The sequence below is a fragment of the Linepithema humile genome, chromosome 1 (assembly GCF_040581485.1).
Source record: "Linepithema humile isolate Giens D197 chromosome 1, Lhum_UNIL_v1.0, whole genome shotgun sequence".
Lineage (NCBI taxonomy): Eukaryota > Metazoa > Arthropoda > Insecta > Hymenoptera > Formicidae > Linepithema > Linepithema humile.
In genome coordinates this window covers 1,736,660-1,750,407 of record NC_090128.1, presented here as the reverse complement: position 1 = coordinate 1,750,407, position 13,748 = coordinate 1,736,660, and the positions used below count along the sequence as shown (strand labels likewise).

General features: G+C 32.8%; 3 protein-coding genes across 5 annotated transcripts; 2 read left to right on the top strand and 1 right to left on the bottom strand.

Annotated features, from left to right (window-relative positions):
* Positions 1 to 660: 660 nt before the first annotated feature.
* LOC136997460 (uncharacterized) lies at positions 661 to 2,210 on the top strand. 2 transcript variants are annotated; one of them, XM_067348369.1, is made up of 4 exons: positions 661 to 988; positions 1,413 to 1,500; positions 1,574 to 1,805; positions 2,049 to 2,210. In XM_067348369.1, exons 1-4 carry the CDS (start codon positions 835 to 837, stop codon positions 2,082 to 2,084), a joined length of 510 nt encoding a protein of 169 aa, XP_067204470.1. In that variant the 5' UTR covers positions 661 to 834; the 3' UTR covers positions 2,085 to 2,210. The 2 variants fall into 2 exon arrangements, with proteins under 2 accessions (XP_067204470.1, XP_067204469.1); XM_067348368.1 differs by having other exon boundaries at positions 663 to 988; positions 2,003 to 2,210.
* A 431-nt stretch (positions 2,211 to 2,641) lies between these two features.
* Positions 2,642 to 7,710, top strand: Syngr (synaptogyrin). Of its 2 annotated transcripts, XR_010888203.1 has the most exons (5): positions 2,642 to 2,799; positions 3,635 to 3,858; positions 4,022 to 4,169; positions 4,294 to 4,620; positions 4,889 to 7,710. XR_010888203.1 is itself a non-coding variant. In XM_067348366.1 (4 exons), exons 1-4 carry the CDS (start codon positions 2,701 to 2,703, stop codon positions 4,489 to 4,491), a joined length of 669 nt encoding a protein of 222 aa, XP_067204467.1. In that variant the 5' UTR covers positions 2,642 to 2,700; the 3' UTR covers positions 4,492 to 7,710. The 2 variants fall into 2 exon arrangements, 1 of the variants encoding a protein (XP_067204467.1); XM_067348366.1 differs by having other exon boundaries at positions 4,294 to 7,710.
* On the bottom strand, positions 6,990 to 12,721 carry LOC105674638 (CCA tRNA nucleotidyltransferase 1, mitochondrial). Its single transcript, XM_012371118.2, has 3 exons — positions 12,050 to 12,721; positions 11,257 to 11,870; positions 6,990 to 11,123 (listed from the first exon to the last, which is right to left on the bottom strand). Exons 1-3 carry the CDS (start codon positions 12,104 to 12,106, stop codon positions 10,364 to 10,366), a joined length of 1,431 nt encoding a protein of 476 aa, XP_012226541.1. The 5' UTR covers positions 12,107 to 12,721; the 3' UTR covers positions 6,990 to 10,363.
* Positions 12,722 to 13,748: the final 1,027 nt, after the last annotated feature.

Genomic DNA, 13,748 nt, shown 5'->3' with positions numbered 1-13,748 from the left:
TTTTGAAATAAGAATTTGTTAAGTTTCTTACAAATCTGATTTTTTCTTTTTTTTATAAACAATGGAATAAACATTTAATTTACTTTATATATATATAATAAAATGAGATATAAGAAGTTAAATAACCATTAAGTATATTTATTTTGGAAAGGAAATGCGAGAAAATACAAGAGTAAAGATTTTTGGTCCAAATTTTATTGATTAACGTTGAGTTAAAGTACGGTAGCACTTCTGAAAAATTGTTGAAATTAGAGGAATATATTTCAACAAGAACAAAAATCGGAATGTTTTTTTCGATATTCTAACCATCATATATTTTTATATGAATGTAAACTGTGACTTATCACAAATTGCACAATTTTTCAAGATTATTTTTATATTTTAGCGGTCGAGAAAATCACGGCATAAGGATTTTTTTAATTTTGCCGCCTTTTTCAGGAAAAATCTCAGAGAAGATAATATAAAACAGTATTTAGACAAAAATCTCTAGGAAACTTAAAAGAGCGACAACATAACATGGTGTTTGGACGAAAATCCCTAGGAAACTTAGAAAAAAGTGACAACATAACATGGTGCCTAGACGAAAATCCCTAGGAAACTTGGAAAAAGGTGACAGCATAACATAGTGTCTAGACAAAAATCTCTATGAAACTTTGAAGAAAACGACGTATAAAAAACCTATGAATAAAAGTTGTAGCTCTGAATCGTGTTTCTATTTCACTGACCTGATGATTAGAAAGTATCAACAATCACATTTCGATAGCTAAAATCGTTGTTTGCAGCAGAAATATAAATCGTTAAAGTTATTTCAGATAAAAGTTTAATTTTTTCAAAATGAGTGCATTTGTTGATCCTTTAGGATTTACCAAGCAAACCGAGATATTATTATGCGGCGTAGGAGCACAAAATTTAATACAGGAATTCAAAAAACGAAATATATCAACTGATGCATTGCATAAATTAACTAAAGAGGATCTTGAGAAACTTGGTAATATATTTATTCTGCTAATTACATTAATGCTTCATTTTTATTGACGTTTTCTTACAGATTTGACTTGTGATTAATTTATGTATAGTTTTTAAGTATTTTGTAAAAGAAAATGTTAGCCTAGATGAAAATTTACACATATGAAATCTAATGATGCAAAGTAGATTATGAGTGTTTTCTTATTGAACTTTTTAGAAATGTTATTTTTTTATGTTTACCTATATAAATTTTTACTTGGATACAAATTTTTTCTTTTTTAATAAAATATTCCTGCTATGCTTTTTGTCACTAACTTTTATTTTTCTAATATCAAGTAATTTAAAATCAAATTTACAATATATTATTAGAACTATATTATATAGTAGTTATTCCTTTTTTTTTAATTTATGAAGATACTAATGATAATAATATATTATATTTATAGGTGCTAATGAAAATCAAGCAGAAAGTATGGTGAAAGTTCTACGTATCTCAAGGAAAAAGAATGAAAGTATAGAGGCAAAACCTTATAGGTATATTAAACCATTATTAAAGCTTGTTTTCTACATATAACTTGGTATCAAATTTGGATTTTTATTTTTACAGGATATCTGATAAAGTAAACATATTGAAAACAGGAGAGAAGCAATTGGATGTAATTAAAGCCTTTTTAACATACAGCAAACTTAGACTAAGAGAAGAAAGAATCAACTCTTTTGTAGAAATTGATAAAGCTTTAAGTTCTTCTCAAGTTCTGTGTATTGTCGCTGATGCTCTTCTCAAAGAAATTAATGAGGCTGAATTAAAACTAAAAGAATTACAAGCTGTGATAATTATGGTATATATCGACAACTATTATATTAATGAATTAATTAAATATTTTATAGTATATATATTATAGTATAATATAACATATATTTTATAACATAAATTGAGCAAATTTTTAGTAAAACATCTGATTCTAACTTATCATTTTTAAATTAGATTTATATTTGTGTATAAAATTACTAAAGTTTTTTATCTTATTTTTTACAGCCTAGAAGTAACCAAAGATATTCTTATATATTATATTACATTCCAGTTGGTGGATTATGCATTGCAACATGTATGTTATTGATCCGATTTTGGAGATAAATTTGGAGATTGTTAAGAGATGCAGATGACATTTAGATTATATATTGTCAATTTTTTGTTTTTTATATGAATTATAAAATACAATTTTTTAATAAATATTTTCTAGAAATGTGTTATAAGTATATTTCCATAACATCTTATAACTTAATTTAAAATACCACTCTAATCTTCCAAAAATTCTTCAATTTGCTATCATAAATTTGCTATTACTTAAAAGGTTGCATTTGTAAAAATTATTTAAAATTAACTGAGATGATTTTAAGAACTGAGATTGATCGATTATGTAGAGCTTTCAGTCTTTTTTTTCTAAACAGAACTAGAAAGAAATAAAGAATGAGTCGCATTTCGTTTGAGAGTGAATCGCATACAAGCGAGGATTGAAAGGGGCACATAGAGTGATTGCGACGACGATTACAGGGAAAATCGAAAGAAGTATAGGGTGAATCGCGAGGGCTTGGTCGAGGATGGTCGCGGGAATTTGGCGTGATATCCGTGTTTGATCGTCTCGTCTCGTGCACACCCCCCGGCCGCGGAGGCAGTAACGCATGCGCGCTCAGCCGTTGCGAGAGCTTTGAAATCTTCGCTTCAGTCGCACTAAGATGGACGGTGGAGCGTACGGTGGCGGAAAGGCCGGGGCCCCTTTCGATCCGATCGCGTTCGTCCAGAGGCCACAGGTCATTCTGAGAGCGGTATGCCTGGTAAGTCGTTGTGGTCCCGCGAACGGGATCGTCGCCAATTTGCGCGCAATCACTGCAACGGCGATGTCGAAGAAGCAAGATCTCTCAGCGCGGATGGTCATTGATTTTAAAAGAGAGTCTCGGTCCTCTCCTCCCCCACTCCCACGCCTGCGATGGGGTTCTATTGATTTTTCGCGAATTCCAGCGGTACGCCCTGTGCGTCATGGGGCTCTATGGCATTCGATATCGGATCGGGATCTATTACGAATTGATCCGACAGATAGAATTTTTTGCGCATTTTTTTTTTACTCGATCTTGCTGGCAAATATACTCGATGAAATGCAGAATAGATGGGCGCAGGTTCTCCAGCGTTTAATCTTCTCGCCAGCATTGTTTATTCTCTCCTTATCGTTAATTCTTTTATTCTTGCTTCTCTCTTTGTTTTTCTTCAAACGCTCATCTCATTCATAATGTGTATTTAGATATGACAAAACTGTAATTAAATATGCAAAGCATACTGCAGTTAGAATACATTAAGATCTTTTAAGAATAATTATGTGTAATGTGTACAGAGTTTGACAAATATCTATTTTAAATTTAATTTTACATTTCAGATACGTGAAGTTATTATTTCAGATATATTTCTAGATTTCAAATTTGATCACATTTTGATCCAGTCGTATATTTAATATCTACTTTTTTTCTATCCTTCTTGTTTATGCCAAGCTATTCATGATTTTAATTTGTACGTACAAATATCTTAGACATATGTACATATAGTATAGATATATTTTCACATTTTTATAAGTTTCTGTACTTGGACTGTTTTAGAGAAAGCTTTTTACCATGCTTTCAGCTTTTTGCAATAATCGTCTTCGGATGCATAAGCAGCAAGGGCTATCTTCCAAAAGATGGGAAGGAAGTTTGTCTTTACAATGACGATAACAATGCATGCAATTATGGAGTTGGTATTGGAGTACTGGCATTTTTAGCCAGTATCGGATTCCTTGCAGGTGAATACCTGTTTGAACAAATGTCCTCTGTCAAAACCAGGAAGCATTTCGTTCTTCTGGATCTAGGGTAAATTGTGCAATGTATTTTTATAGTATTACTAACGAGTTATTGCAACAAATAATTTATAAACGAATAATTTCAAGAGTAACGCTTCTTTTTAACTAGAATATTTTAATTAACACACTAACATAATTTATCATACACGTTATATTAATATTATAATTTACAGTTTCTCAGGTTTCTGGTCCTTCTTGTACTTTGTGGGATTCTGTTACTTAACAAATGCATGGAACAAATCTGAAAGGCCAAAGGACGGATATGGCGTAAATAATTTACAAGCGGCTATTGCGTTCTCATTTTTTTCCATCTTTACTTGGGTACGTTAGATTAAACTTATTTGAAAAATACTGAATAATCTTTTTTTATTATTAATACTTATGCGTCTAGTTGCGACGTATATGTGGCAACCAATTGCTAAATTATATTTGTAATCATTTATAGGCTGGTTGCGCTTGGTTCGCGTTTCAAAGATTTAAGCAAGGCACTGACGCGGCATTTGCTCCGAGTTACGAGGCGGATCCTGTCGGCGGTACAGGATACACAAGTTATCCCGACGCTACTGACACTGCTTACCAAGAACCGCCGTTCGGTCAACAGCAACAGCGGGGCATGGGTGACTTTCAAGCCCCAGCTTATTAAAAGTCATCCATAGTCGATACCAAAATGTATTTCCATTGGGTGCACAGCGAGCTACTTACGAAGGAAGATGATTTAGGATAATTTTTCAGAACAAGATACATTGTTTTCCATCATCTCTTTTGCTTAAAGGTAATCTTATTGCAGAACATTAATCTCAGTATTTTATTACGCTCTTTCGTGATCTCTTAACTTTTGGCTTGTGCATTAACGTTAAATTTAAGAAAGAAACACATTCTACGTATTTCTGATTTCGAATAATCGAGACGGGTTGAAGATGACGTTAGGATTCTATTTGTGTGTTGTCAGTCTGTGCAAATAATTTTCCTCGTGATGATCCTTTTTCTGCATTGTGCAATGCACACAGAGTAGATTAAATCGTTTTTTTTTTTTTTTACAGACTAAAATACTTCATTCGCTGATAGGTCGCTGGGCAGCGCGTTGGTCGTAGAGTAAGTTTTCATGGCAAGATGTAGAAGGAAGTTATTTGTTAAACTGTGCTTCTTATTGTTGACCACTTGTAAGTTACACTTATCTATACGCCCGATGTCACATAAAGCATTAAGTGTGTTTGAGGTATGTCATAATACGCCTGGACATGCGTCACGATGGTGGCTATCGACCACTCAGTGGCTCTCATCAAAACTGAAAATAAATATGATATCTTGTAATGAATTACTATAGAGCAATTCCATAATAAGTAAGAACTAGTACATGCACAGGCTATGTATATTTTAACGTTGTAACGTGTTCATAGTAAACGCGACTTAAATATAACGCGCGACTTAATTATCATGCAGTTAGTATTAAACGAGGTACGAAGTCTAGGAATGAGAAACGAGTAAGTTTCAAATAAGTCGACACCTGTTTTGATATTAGCGAGACAATATATATATAAGTTAACTTCTTTAGTACCTAAGTTACTTGTCACATATTAGTTGCGACGTAACGAGATATTCCTTACGGGATAGCATTAGCAAAAATGTATTCGCACCCCAGTCGGTGATAAAATAGACCAAAGTTTCTCCATTGATATAAGTTCATATAAATCGAAATTATACACGCATCATTCGCGCACGATATTGATTATTGCTACGTCTGATTTTTGAATCTCTCGCTGCAAAACTTTTCTCCGTTTAAACATCGTTAATATGTATCTCAACAAGTCATTGATATAAAGAGAAAGAACCATAGAAATGAACACGTTTTGAAGTCACAATGACGTCACAAATTTTTTTTTTTTCGTTTAATTTTTATATTTAACGGTTCTTTGTACTAATAAGTATTTAATACATAATCTCAGGAAGATATTTATACACTTCAGATTGTTCTGTAATAATTTATTTCATTATTTATGCTGCATTTATGTGGATGCAAACTTTAGTATGTATACTAACAGTTCTACGTTAAGAATCTCGGTTAGATTGACAATTACAAGTGTGAGTTAAAATATATACGTGTGATGATTTTGACAATTTAATAATTTTGGAAGATGTGTCATGTTGGACAACGGAATATGATAGAATTAGAATTGAAAGCTTTTATTTGAAGCAATAAAAGTATTACATACGTACTTATAATATGATTTTAAGTACGTAGAGTGAAGAGTTCACTTTAACACTTTAACTCGTTTTTACTTTGACACTTTTTTTGTCGCACGCTATACTAAGCCAATGTGAACATTGTTAGAAACTCATCCAGTAATTTAGTAGTTTAAAGATTAATCCGAGAGAATTATACATTCATATGGCGTGTATGAATTGCACAGATGAATATAAGAGATTGTCTGATTTCCATTTATGTAAAAACATTGTCAAAATTTTCATAGATATTTGTTTATAAGTTCTTTTCGAGACGTCTAGTTTGCATAATTCTCTTGAAGAAAACACACATCTATGATAAGGTATCCTAATAATTTGGAGAATATAGTTTGTGTAAAATATTACATGAAGCGCAATAATAATCATTATATGTATTCTTGATAGCTCCAAAATGATCATCTCTTTGAATATGTAGAATTAATTATAAGATGTATTTTTTTTTTTTTTTTTTTAACTTAATCACGCTATTTTACATTTGGTTTTTTTATAATGATTTATTTATGACTGCATGTTCAAGGGGTTGAAATTTTAGATGTTCACTTTTCTCAAAATTGATCTCTCACCTTTTCAAAATCTTAACCCTTCTACATATAAATAGCTAATAACATAGTCGATAACATTGTTAATTAGTAGTATGGTGTGATGATATACAGATTGCAACTCATAACACCACTATTCGAGAAGGGTTAAGGCAATAACGAACTCAGTCTAAAGTATTATCTTTACTATGAGAGAGAAACAACGTGATCCTGCTTTTGATTTTGTCTGTGAAATCAGAAAACGGAGCAGATCGTGCAGAATGTAGTGCTATCAAGATGTCTATTACAAAAGTGTAAAGGAATAAAAACGTGTATCAAGATGTGAGTATCGACAAAATAGCTGTTGTATTATGTATTGTACTTATAAATATATATATATATATATCTATATATATATATATACATACATCTATATCATTGCATCTAATGCAGTAGCAATGCGTATGCGTCTGTAAAGATCTGAGTGTTTAGGGACGATCTAAAATGTAATTTAAAATAGCCAAAATACATATAAGTGATTATTTTTATGCAAGTCAAAATGATTGTATGACAGCTAAGCGGTAGATTATGTTCGTTGTTTTGTGTGATATTGTTGCGACTACATTTTACGACTTATTTCGGATATGATGTATACCACGTTACGTAATTTTGTTAATTTTCTTTTTATTTTTCGCTATGTATATTGTGTATTACACACAATAACATGCCCAGCTGTTTACGCGGCTATCGGCAGCTATCGGCGAGCTTATAAGCCGTGGCAACTCTTTTTGTAAAAACGAAGGCGTTTACATATGCAATTGTTATTTTTAGCAATGGTGTGATTCTCTCAGACAAGCGTGTAGCAATATTGATTTACACAGCCTTTTCGCACTCATTATTAGCGACTTATTACGCAAGTACAAAATTGAATATCGTAGCCACGTATCGTTTAATTAAGACGTTTAAGTTTAAAGATGTTTTGTAGTAGCTTTGCGAGTTTTTTTTGTTTTGTACACCTGCTACAATATTGTATAGCACGTCTTGTAGAATTTATATTCACGAAATGCAGGATTTTATTCCTTAATAAATTTTTGAGTGCCTAATATGTAGCATTTATGAAATTCTTCTTTCCAGGAAAATATGACACCTATATCAAGCAGGAAGGCAATTAAGTTTCCGTTGAATATATATACTTTTGTATTTTTTATTCTTTCCATAAAGAATTTTCTATCTATTTTATTTATTAGAAATAATAAACAACCAAAGAAGAAAATATACAAATATTTTATTTCTTTAACCACTTGGCCTACACGCTTTCTCCCGATTGCTCGGGCCATAGTAAACAGGAAGGTCGGTCGCGCGTCGAGCCATTCAGCTGCTCAGCCGTGTGCCCGAACTTGCGCAAAATGTATGCTTCTTATGACATGTATATTTCGGCGCAACGAAAGGAATTGTGAAATAATAAATAACGTTTGGGTACAACTAATAATTTTAAGATGTCTGGGAAGTAATAATGATTGATTCATCAATGAACAAAAATGACTTATTATTTGAAAGTGGATAATGTATCAGTAACAATTTGTAAATTAATACTTAAGTTAAATTAATTACCATTTGAAAAAACTTGTAGAAAATTAGTAATCTTCAACTGTGTGATATCTTTCGAAACAATAAGGTACATGTAACGCAACTCGACAGTTTTTACATTCCCACGTCGTTTCACTTCTTTTCTTATTTTTTGAACATACTTTGCAAGCTCTTGTTAGATGTTTTTTTAATGGCGTGGGATCTATATGTTTCGGAAAGTGACCCCAATGTTGCGCGTGTAATCTCATTGGTATATCTCCGTTCGGTAATGGACCTCGTCTTTTATAATCTTGTGACGGCGCGTTTTGTAATAATGCTTCGGCTATTCGAAGTCTATACTCGTTGTAATTCTGTTTCTTTTTCATACTGTTTTTGTTGTACAGAATATATGAATTAAAAAGTGCCATATCAAATATGTAAAAAAAGATTTTTCGGTACCCCTTCAAGAATTTCCTCATAACAGGGAAACTCGCTAATACCTGATCCTGGCGATTAACACCAATCATTCCCCTGTTGTAATCAACAATATATTTTGGCTTGAAAGTAGGGTTTAGTTGATTTCCATTTTGTTCAGTCATTTCTGCACTTTCGTGCTTTGTAGAAATAATATGGACGTCTCGTTTATCCTTCCACTTCAACGTTAATATGCCATTGCAGCTTCTTATTATGCATTCCCCTTTTTTTAATTTTGCTTTAACAAAATCTCCCGGCATATTTTTTCTATTGCAACGTACTGTCCCAAAAACATTTGTTCCATTTTCAACTAAAGTTAAAAACAATTTCGGCGAAGAATACCAATTATCTATATATAACGTGTGTCCTTTATTTAGTATTGACTTCAATAACTCCATCACAACAGTTTTAGATGCACTGTAATCAAGATCTGTTTTATCATTTCCTGAATATATTTTAAAATTATAGCAGTAGCCCGATGCTGACTCGCACAGTTTATAAAATTTGATCCCAAATCTCGCCCTCTTCGAGGGATTAAATTGTCTATAAGACATGCGTCCCTTAAATTTCATCAATGATTCATCGATCGCGATATTCTCTTCCCTTACATATACTTCTTTGAATTTTTTATTAAAATAGTTTATCACAGGTGTGACTTTACATAATTTATCCCTCTTGTCAATCATATCGTTATTTGCAAAGTGGAAAAACCTAGTAATTTGCAAAAATCTTTTCAGTGGCATAGTTTTCCTAAATATGGGTGTTTCTATAATGGCTCTTTTAGACCAGTTCATCTGAATTTTTGGTTTTTTTACTTGAGCCATGATTATGCATAATGCAAAGTATATTTTAATTTCATTGCAATCTACTGAGATCCAAGTTTCATCAATTATCTTTCTTTTATGTTCATTGATTATTGTTTGTTTTGCGTATCGATTTGTTTCCTGGACAATATTATCCCAAAACATATTGTCAAACATTATATAAAAAAAGTCTAACTCTGTTTTACTTCCACCTAACTGATCTAAAATTGCTGCTCTTATGCCAGGAGTCTGCGTATACTCCCAAATTTTTGGCTTGTTATTTTCTTCTTTCCAAAACCATTGCTTCGATAATTGATGATTAATACTGTCTTCATCATCGGTGTCATCTTCAATTATTAATTTTCTTGGACGTTTTTGTACAGGAAACACAATATCGCTGTCCTCACTATCATTATCAAAAGGATCTACCGAATCACTATCCGCAATAATACCACACTTCTCGCCACTATCATCAATATTAGATTTTCTTTTTGCTGACATAATAAGTATAAGGGTTGTTTAATTCTTTTAGAGAATTATAACCGAAACGTGTGAACGCAACGAAAGTTTACACTTAATTATAGTAAGAGATTATCGATAACAGTTGAGCCATGAGTCAGACTTGTATTGTTCTCGTTTGTCCCCAATAACATACCACGAGCTAGGCTCGTCATGTTTACGTTTGGCCCGAACGAAGTACCACGAGTCAGACTCGTGCTTATTGCTTAGGGACCAAATTCCTTACCACGAGTCTCACTCGTGATTGTAGGCCAAAGGGTTAAGAACATATTTTTAATTAATAAAAAATTATTTCTTATTAACTACTGTTTGTAGATATATTTGCAAAATAATTAGTTAATTTGCATATAACAAGGACAATATAATTTTATTGCAAGCACAGTTTCAGTTTTTTTTAAAAAGGTTTATTTCGCTTTTTTTGATAATATTGTTTGTTTTTTATTTCACTGAGGATATCCGGTATGTGGCTTATAAGTTGCACGTCGGTGAGTTTAAAGTCTTCATCAACCCATATTCTTTTCAATTTGTTCATAACATCGCCGATTATCCGTTGCTGTGACACATGCTCCTTCAATGTGTGGCCGTTGATAGGAAATTTTGGAATTACCCATTGTTCAAATTCGTCCAGAAGCTCCACAGCACCACGATATTTCAATATTTCTTTCACATACTCTCGATAGACGTTGTACTTGCTTGTATTCTGAATAAAGACCAGCTGCTGATAAGGCTTCAACGGTTTCTCGCTGGGTTTGTATTCCCTGTGCTGAATCAGGAAGAGTGCCAGATCTCTATCATAATTAGATAGCTTCAATCTTGCATGCAATTCCATTACTTCGTGTTCATTTTTTAGCATCGACACGATCAAAGATATAGGCTTCAAACTAATGTTGTTCGACAATGCACGCTTGTAAACGATACGAAAGTTTTCCACGTCGAGCTTCTCGGGTAGACCAATGTGTATCCCACAACCACATTCGAGTAATTTCAAAGTCATTTCTAGGGCAAAATTGCCTGACAGGATCTTATTCCACTCACTCCAAATTCTTTCGCCGGATATCCGTGATAAACCATTAATGTTTTCTTTTATCGCTTTTATTGTAGCTTTATCGTGCTGATCAGAATTTTCCATGATTCTTCCGTAGAAACGGAAGTACCTATGACAACAAATAATACAAATATTTTAGATCACTAGTACAATAAGAAGCATTTAATATTTATTACATACACGATTTAAAATATATTAAAATGTTATTCTTATAATTAAAAATAAAATCTATAATAGCATACCTAAAAATACGAAGGTAATCTTCTTGTATTCTAACACCAGCATCGCCAACAAAAACTACTCTTCTTTTTTGTAAATCGTCATAACCAAAGAAATAATCATGTACTTTGCCATCAAGGTCAAGGAACATAGAATTAATAGTCAAATCTCTCCTATTTGCATCTAGCTTCCAATCCTTTGTAAATTCCACTTCTGCATGTCGTCCATCAGTGACAACATCGATTCTCAGAGTAGTAATTTCAAAGTTTTCTTTATCGTTTATTCTTGCTGTTATCGTACCATGTTTTTCACCCTTTTCATTTATCATTCTAATCTCCTCTTGTGTAAACATGTCTTTCATCTGATCTGGTGTGGCATCTGTAGCAAAATCAAGATCCTTGGGTTGTATACCCATGAGAATGTCACGAACAGCACCACCAGCAATCCTCAACTTATAGTCATACTTCTTGAATAAGTTTTCAAGAGTCTGTAACTCTGGTGTAAAAATGGAATGAAATTCTGGACTGTCGAGTTTCATGATGACAGGATCAACTCTTGACAGTGGTAATGTTGCATTAGCCATTCTAATCTTTTTCCAAACTTCATACGCAGGTTTTGTTGCTTTATATCTTCCTTTCTACAAGCACAATAAAATAATAATTCTTTTCTTATATCAATAATCATAGAAATAATTATTATAATTATTATTTCATACATGTTTTTACTGATATTTTAGAAAATGTCTTGTTAAATCAAATCAAAATCTAACCCTACTTTGAAATTATCTTTTTAAATTGACATCATTGTTTTACTTACAGCAATAACTTTGTAACGAAGGAAATTTGTTGTTTGTCGAATTAGCGTATTCAGCATAATGTGTTGTGCATTAATCAATTTTATACATAAATCTCACATGTTAAAAATTGCAATTAATAACATATAATACAGGAGCTCGCTGGAGCTCATTCGTAACAGTGCTATCTATTGATTAGGTGAAGCAGCATTAAGAATGCATTGATGGTAAGTGTACTGCACTAGTCGGTACACTTACCATATGTGCAGTCTATGTTGTTTTAGTTAACCAATAGATGGCATCATGTGCTCCTGTTAACAATTTTATAAAATCCTAGTGATATAGGAGATAAGTAATGCGCTTGCGTCACTAGTCGGCTGTATGGCCAATGGCCAAAGCTTTTACTTTACTCAATAAAAAAAAAAAAAAAAAAAATTCATAAAATCCCGGCTAAAATAAAGCGTTTCTGCCCGTTTCAGCGGGTAATCTGAATTATTCTACATGCTTATTTTCGCTTCTGAGCTATTTTTGACAGTGTTAGAATGCTCGTAAAATACTTAAATAATTAAAACATCTCTTTTAAAATTTTTAGAAAGTTTTTTTTGTTGCAAAATGTTAATTATTAAAGAATTTAAAAAACAATGTTATTTTTAGAATGTCTTAAGGATATCTTATTTAGGACGTTTTTAGAACGTTCTAAGGATGTTTTATTTAGAACGTTTTAGATGTCCTTATATTTATTATATATATAATATATATTAGGGGTACAGATAAATTTTAAAGCGTTTTTTTAAAAATTCAAGATTTTTTTGCAGAAATTTAATAACACATTTAAGTATTTAAATATTCTCCGTTATTATCTATGATCTTACGCCATCTTTCGGGCAGCTTAAGAATTCCGGCAATGAAGAAAGTTCCGTCTTTTGATTTAATAAACTTGGCGCTATATCTGGTGAATAGACCGGGTGCGGTAGAATATCCCAACCAAGCGTCAATAATGTTTCTTTGACTGGTTTAGCGATATGAGACCTAGCGTTGTCATAAAGCAATTTCACCGGACGCAATTCTTTGCCAGTATATGGACGTTTTCGACGGATTTCTTCGTTCAACCTCAATAATTGTCGACTATAGCGATCACCATCAACCGTTTTACGTGGTTGCAAAAGCTCATAATATAGCACACCTTGTATATCCCACCATATACAGAGCATTACCTTTTGGTCGTGGATATTCCGCTTTGGCGTTAATGTGGATGGTTGGCCGGGGTCTACCCATGATTTTTTTCGCTTGGGATTATCGTAATATATCCACTTTTTAGCCTGAAATATTATCACCCGTTACGATTTTCCACAGGAAAGACTTTTCGTGCTGTTTGTTGTACAGATTCAGACGCATTTCGACACGGTTATCTTTGTTCTTCTGGCTCAATTCGTGATACCAACTTTCTCTTTGTGAATCTTTCTCGTCTTCCGTAAACGGATGGAAACGGTTTGTTGCTTTACTCCCAGTTGTGATGCAAGCTCTTTTTGCGTTTGGGACGAATTTTCATCGAGTAATGCTCGCAATTCATCGCCCTTAGTCTTGAGAGGGGCTCCGCTACGTTCACGATCGCTAACGTCGAAATCACCTTTTTTAAACCGTCTGAATTAAAATTGACACGTACTTTTGGATACAATATTGTTTATGGAATTCATAGCGAATGCAGTGCCGAATAAATTCTTT

What these genes read in the sequence shown, in the direction of transcription:
- LOC136997460 (XM_067348368.1), top strand. Translation starts at nt 835, where the DNA reads ATGAGTGCATTTGTTGATCCTTTAGGATTTACCAAGCAAACCGAGATA. An exon ending in ATAGAGGCAAAACCTTATAG is followed by an intron (nt 1,501 to 1,573) that starts GTATATTAAACC and finishes TTATTTTTACAG; the next exon opens with GATATCTGATAAAGTAAACA. An exon ending in TACAAGCTGTGATAATTATG is followed by an intron (nt 1,806 to 2,002) that starts GTATATATCGAC and finishes TATTTTTTACAG; the next exon opens with CCTAGAAGTAACCAAAGATA.
- Syngr (XM_067348366.1), top strand. Translation starts at nt 2,701, where the DNA reads ATGGACGGTGGAGCGTACGGTGGCGGAAAGGCCGGGGCCCCTTTCGAT. An exon ending in TTCGTTCTTCTGGATCTAGG is followed by an intron (nt 3,859 to 4,021) that starts GTAAATTGTGCA and finishes TATAATTTACAG; the next exon opens with TTTCTCAGGTTTCTGGTCCT. An exon ending in TTTTTTCCATCTTTACTTGG is followed by an intron (nt 4,170 to 4,293) that starts GTACGTTAGATT and finishes AATCATTTATAG; the next exon opens with GCTGGTTGCGCTTGGTTCGC.
- LOC105674638 (XM_012371118.2), bottom strand. Translation starts at nt 12,106, where the DNA reads ATGCTGAATACGCTAATTCGACAAACAACAAATTTCCTTCGTTACAAA. An exon ending in TTCGTTACAAAGTTATTGCT is followed by an intron (nt 11,871 to 12,049) that starts GTAAGTAAAACA and finishes TTGTGCTTGTAG; the next exon opens with AAAGGAAGATATAAAGCAAC. An exon ending in GATTACCTTCGTATTTTTAG is followed by an intron (nt 11,124 to 11,256) that starts GTATGCTATTAT and finishes TTGTTGTCATAG; the next exon opens with GTACTTCCGTTTCTACGGAA.